The sequence below is a fragment of the Equus quagga genome, chromosome 11, assembly GCF_021613505.1.
Source record: "Equus quagga isolate Etosha38 chromosome 11, UCLA_HA_Equagga_1.0, whole genome shotgun sequence".
Taxonomy (NCBI): Eukaryota; Metazoa; Chordata; class Mammalia; order Perissodactyla; family Equidae; genus Equus; species Equus quagga.
Genome location: NC_060277.1, coordinates 17,100,730 through 17,106,931, shown reverse-complemented (window position 1 = coordinate 17,106,931; position 6,202 = coordinate 17,100,730). Strand labels below are relative to the sequence as shown.

Below are 6,202 nucleotides of genomic sequence, written 5' to 3'. Positions count from 1 at the left end.
TTTGTCGGGGAAGTTGGCATAAAAATCAGCTCAAACTTTGGCCAAATCCCTGGGATGGACCCTATCGAAAGCTCTTTATTCACTCTCCCATCAAGTTTGTTAACCAGATCAAAAATAACCATATCTTTCATTTTGAAGGAGAAATCTCTTCACTAATCACCTTAGAAATTTCTAGGATTTTACCCATTCTGCTGTATCTCTCAGACATATGCTTGCAAAGCTAAGCTGTCTGTGATGCATGATTTTCAAAGTGGTCTTTCTGTTAACTGAATTAGGTGCCTCATTAAAGACTCTTGAAAGAGCAATGCCAAGTTAGCTGGACTGGAAACAGATACCGGTAATCCAAATATTTAACCAACTTCCTGGAGACCTTGAGGCTATAGCCTATTTGGGTTGGAACAGGACCCAGGGTGCCATCCCCAGGGCATCTCTGGGCCCAGGCTGGCAAACCATCAAAGCTGAGATGTCAAGGCCTCTGCATAAGCAACCTTTTAACAATGCTGTATTGTATTTGTTTCAATAAGGTTTCAATCTTCAATTAGAAGGTGCAAAATGAAAAAGATTTGACTTGCCAGCCCAATCTTTCAGCATTATGGAAAACTGAAATCGGATTTTGTCTGTTGGAAAAGTAGAAAGAAGACTCTTGATTTAAATGGGGATTTTAGAAATTCTAAAGGTGGACAGAACTCTATTAGCTGAAATGGATACAGGCATGCTTTGCATTTACAGCACCTGCCAAAGGAAAATCTCAGTGCCCTTCATGAGAAGACCCGGAGAAAAAGCTTTTCAGTAACTCGAAAGACATTCTAAGTCAGACTTAAAGCAGAAGTCTCCATGTTGTAGTCAAAGATTCTCTTGTGTATTTATAGAAAGCTTTTACCTAAGTATCAAGTCAGCATATTCTCATCACTGAGAATTCACGAGAGTCTGAAATTTAAAATACATTCTTATATTAACGTGAGGCACTTGGAAGACATAAATCTTTTTTATAAAAAATTTATTTCTCTGTAAATACAAATTCCAACATCAACAAACAATAGTCCAGTGGAAAAATACTTAGCCATTAACACTGAAAACTTTTTATTTAATAAATAGAACTTTGGCATTCAAAATTCTAGCTGTAAATCCTATTAAAAAACAAAACCAAAAAACCAACCCCTTTACAAAAAAAGAGGCAAGAATGATAGATCAGAAGGCATAAGCCAACCAGTGGCTTCACATTCTTTTCACAATAACGGTATTTCAATTGAGTCATGACCGCTGTATTTACACATGAGGTATTCTGGGTGGTTCAAAAACTGAACCTAGTTTACAAAACCACCAGTCGTGGTGACTGATTATACTCTCTGCTGTGCTTTTAATGTAACCACCTAGCACCTGACTACTTCTTGTCATCACACCAATGTGATGCCGGATTTTATATTTACGTATTTAAATAACTATTTATACACATATGTACACACATACACACAAATGACGACATTCCAGAGGAGTGCCCCGCTCACTCTCTGGGCAAGAGGCTGGGCTCCAAGGACATATGATAGCTCCTCTCATGTTTACTAGGGTCTCTACCCAGTAATGAAGAACTGCTCCTTGCTTAAAAAAAACAATACTTAATCAAGTCTATATACAGAAGAACAAGGTGCAATAATAATCATCAACATTCTTACAGCTCCTGTAAAATAGAAATGAACGCTTACTGCAGGCAAAAAGGCACAGAAGGTTCTCTCTGTGTGCAGCTCAAACAGTGTTGTTAATGACTTATTGATTTGAAACTACATTCTTAATATACTCAATACTTCTTTTAAATAAGAAAAAATCCAAAAATCCAAAATCTTTCCCCCCTCATGATTAAATGCATAACACTGTCATACAGCAATATACCACCATGGCATTCTCGGGTGAAGCTGGAAATTATATTCTTTATACCAAATAGGAAATAGCTTTTCTTGTTTTGTGAACACTGAAAAGAACTGTCAAAAATGGAAATGAAATGAATTAACTTTGTCTCTAAGAGCTATAGCTACTGGCAGTTTCAAATGACACAGTCTGAGTGAGCATGGTTATGAGAATTGCTTATTACTGTAATTACATATCTACAATGATAGAAGTCTACATAAGAGAATGCTGATAATCCAAACTAAAGATACGCTTGAGCTGAACTATGCTATACAAAAATACAGTCCAAGTTCTCAGCTGCTATGATATTCAACGAACTATTACTGGCATTGAAAGAACATTTTCACAATAAAGAAGTTCCTTTAAAAATACCCTTTAACAGATTCCTATTGGTAAGTCTTGAACTATGACAAAATTAACTTATAAGCTCATCACTAAGTCAGAAATGTACAATATCTATATTAGCAACACTTTCCAGCCCTCGAGATTGTCTCTAACAAGCTACTGAAAGAAGTCTAATAAATTGTCATGACCAAAATAAACTTCACTAAAATAAAATACTGTTAACATTAAATGTTGAATCCTATTTCAAACAGAAAAAGGGGCCACACTTATTTTAAAAAATGGAAAACAAAATTCAGGCATGACTTACCCAGTCAATACTTAAGCTTTTGAAAATTAGAGGCCACTGAAAATTTACTAACAGTTTAATAAAAGTCATCATTGTTTTCTAACATCACATGAAAAGACCACTATTGTGCCTCTGATTCAGTTAATTTTATCTGCACAGGTGATTTGGGTCTTTCATTGAGACAACTGTTACTTTATCCCTGCTTGAATGTGACTGAGGCCAAATAAGCTCAACTTCAAAACCCAGAAGACCACTAATCAACGCTAATGCTGCATGAGGTACTTCCTAAGAAGACAAGGATTTTATTCACAAAAGCATAATCAAAGAGTTTTCATCTCTAAGGAAATTTTCAAATAGATTTATTTTAAAATTTCAGTTAATTTTCATCTTGGACATATATCACTGTAATAACTTTCAAGAACAAACTAGTTCAAACTAGGACAACACACTACAGTGTCTATATTTGCCCATCTTATTTGGCCTAGCAGTAAAATCTTTGTTTTCAATGAGATACCAACATTATTATGTCCTAACACAAGAGGTTGTCTTGGGAGGGGGCATTTTCTGAAAAATCAAAATTCAATACTGACAAATTAGAATACTACTAGTTTCATTTCCCCTAGAAATGGACAACCCTCCAAGGCTAGGTCCTTTCACAAACTCCAGACTCCAAGAGATCACATTTTGTAATTCACGGTTATACTTAAACTATCACACCTTAATTCTCTTTTTTATGGGAGTATACATTGCAGCAACTGAAATACATGAGCAGTAGTTTGTTAATTTCCTAAGTTAAAAAATTTTTACCTCAAGATACTTGAATTAGGTCAAATTCTGTAAGTTTTTGAAAACTAACATTAAAAAATCAAATTTTATCCCAACTAACTCAGAAAACAAAACTGTACTTACAGTTGATTAAAACAAATGACCAAAAGTTTCTTTAAAGCAACAATAATAACCATAAAACCCCAAAACATATACTAACAACCTAGGAGACATTTAAGTAAGAACGTAGTGATCCAAATCAGTGATTATTTGCCCATTAGTACCATCATTTTAGGGTGCCTTTATTTCCAAAATTGGGGAGGTTGGCATTTGGGGAGGAGAGTCTATTCAAAGAGAATGTAAAAATGTGCGTTGCCCTTATGGCTTATCTCTTTTAGATGCTATTATCTACTTCACTGTAAAGGGCCATTTTTACAGATAATTAATTTTTACAAGGCAGAATTCTTTGCATCAGATTTTTGGTACAAATTTACTGCTCCTTGATTGTCTTCAAACCATCGACATTAAAAAACAAATGAACTCATTAGAAAGCCAAATTCCTACCAGTGATCAAGTCCCTCCTGATGAGGTGAGGGCCCTTGAGATGCGGAATCACTACAATGCACTGATTTCTTAGTGCCCAGATCCTCAGAAGTAGGAGGAGCAGGGAGGACTCAGGCACTGAGCAGAAGCAAAGTTTCATGTCCTTACGATGTATTCTAACCGACTGCTGAAAGAGAACTACGGAATAACTTAGCAAGTGCTGTACACAAGCCCAGTTCTGAAGTGAATGTCTTCCTGGGTAGTTTCCTTGAAGGCCTTATCCCACATGTTTTCACTGTGGAAAATCTTTAAGAAAAATCTTTTCTAAGAGCAGCCTTTATACCAGTATATAAGCCTGGCAAGAAAACAGACATGTGATCTTCTCTTGCCCAAAACAATAATATCCTGCTTGATTCACACTCCCTATTCCTTCTACCTCTTATTCAATCTTGACCTAAATGAGACTTGGTTGCATCAAGAAAACAAACCAATCTGTAAAGGACAATGATTACCATAACTAAGTACACTCAAAAGAATGTAATGAATGCTCCTGAGGCAATAAAAATATAAGTCCTTCCAAAATACCAACTAAAACAAGGAAATACTCATTTGAAGTTGAAACGATTGTACGTCTACTTAAGAATCAGTTGCATTTCGTAGTGATACTCTGTACTCCAGGAGAACTACCCTGGCCAAGCTTGTATTCTATAAAAAACCCTGTTTGTAGTGTACTTCACCTAATAAAAGGAATCAAAATATCACCTGGCTTAGATTTTGTTTTATGCTAGTGATAATTCAGATATAAAGAATACAGATTTAAGAATACTTTTCTTAAAGTAGTTTCAACTTTAAAACAAACACAAAACTGTTAACACGTAAACGTTTGAGATCTGGATAAATAAGCTATTGTTCCAGAGTCACTTTGTCAATTTTTCTTTTACAACAATGACTGGAGACCTTAGAAGGTTTGCATGAATTACACATGGCTTTGTTTACATTGATATATATAAGCAAAAAGTTGTAAATAGTAAGGGACACGTTAAAATTAGTTCAAATTGTGTTAAATTGTTTTATAATATATAAAAGACATCATCACATCCAAACTCCACACCTCTAAGGCAATTCACAATCACTCTGGAGAAACAGCTGCCCTATCCACAGTCCTAAAATCAGCCCAATCCCACACCTCATCATCTCAGCACAGTGGTTCTTCAAAACACAAATGGTCTTGCCTGCTGTACCTCTATTAGCACACCTGCCTGCTGTTGGAACTCTTCTTCAGCCAGCCCTTGAAAACCCCAAGTACAACACAAGCTTCTACATGAAAGCAAAGAAATACAAGAATAAACAGCGTGTGCCTTTCTCAGAAGCTGTGCTTTGATCCTAGAAATCCTTATAATTTTGTGAATAAACACACGCACACACACACAAACTACAGGATAAAAAGAAATCCTACCCCTTTATCTGAAGGGGATTCTTCACAGCTTGGTCCTACAGTCAGTAGTTTGAGAATACTGAATTTTTTTTTTCTTATACACTCTATCACGTTTCAAATGGTAATTCAATTTTTTGGCCTAATTAGACAAGCCCCTTTGAAATATCCCATTCCCTTTCTCCCCTAACAAAACAAATGTACAGAAAAAAAAATCCCATGTGCAAGTCATACGTCACTAGCAACTTTCCATCGTGGCTCCTAAAAAGAAACAGGAAGAACTATAACACAGCAGCATTTAGCAACGGGTCATTATTGCTGCGGGATCAACACTCCATCATTGGGTAACGCAGCTGTCTCCCATGTCCTGAGCATAGCGGTCTGATATTGTAGTCCTTAATTCATCAATGTCCCTCCGTAACTGGCATACATCTGACAGTTTTTTAGTGAGTGTTTCTGGGCTGTGGTCATTCTCAGTCTCTTCAACTGAACAGTTCATTGCTGTGGAAATAAAATATGGAGAGAATGTCTCACCTTTTTTTGAACAAAGGCATTTTAGGATTTTCAACTTAATTATCAGTGGAAATACAACGCTGTACACTGAATACCAGTCAGGGTCAGGTTTAAAGCATGAATCATATAATATTAAATAGATTTTATCTACCTGGTCCTCTTAAAATTTTGCTAAGGCTTCTGAGAGACATCAATATTTAACTGGCAGAGAATTTCACAGAAGATTGAGACTGAGCAGTCACAAAGGTAGAAGCAGAACCTAGAGAGTGTCAGCATGGAAACCATGGTAGCAGAGAGTTTTAAGAAGGGTAGGGTGACCCGTATCAACAGAAAATTGATGAAGTGATGAGATAAGGATTCAAAGAACTACTGGTTTTTGACAAATTAGCTGGGTGGTCAAGTTTTCACAATGTCCAACT

At 36.1% G+C, this 6,202-nt stretch overlaps 1 protein-coding gene across 2 annotated transcripts in view; it reads right to left on the bottom strand.

Annotated features, from left to right (window-relative positions):
- Positions 1 to 982: 982 nt before the first annotated feature.
- CEP85L (centrosomal protein 85 like) overlaps positions 983 to 6,202 on the bottom strand; it is a 167,878-nt gene continuing 162,658 nt past the window's right edge. For both annotated transcript variants that reach the window (XM_046675707.1, XM_046675708.1), the window contains one exon: positions 983 to 5,771. In XM_046675707.1, the coding sequence (XP_046531663.1) occupies positions 5,608 to 5,771 (164 nt within the window). In that variant the 3' untranslated portion in view covers positions 983 to 5,607. The remainder of the gene's footprint in view (positions 5,772 to 6,202) is intronic.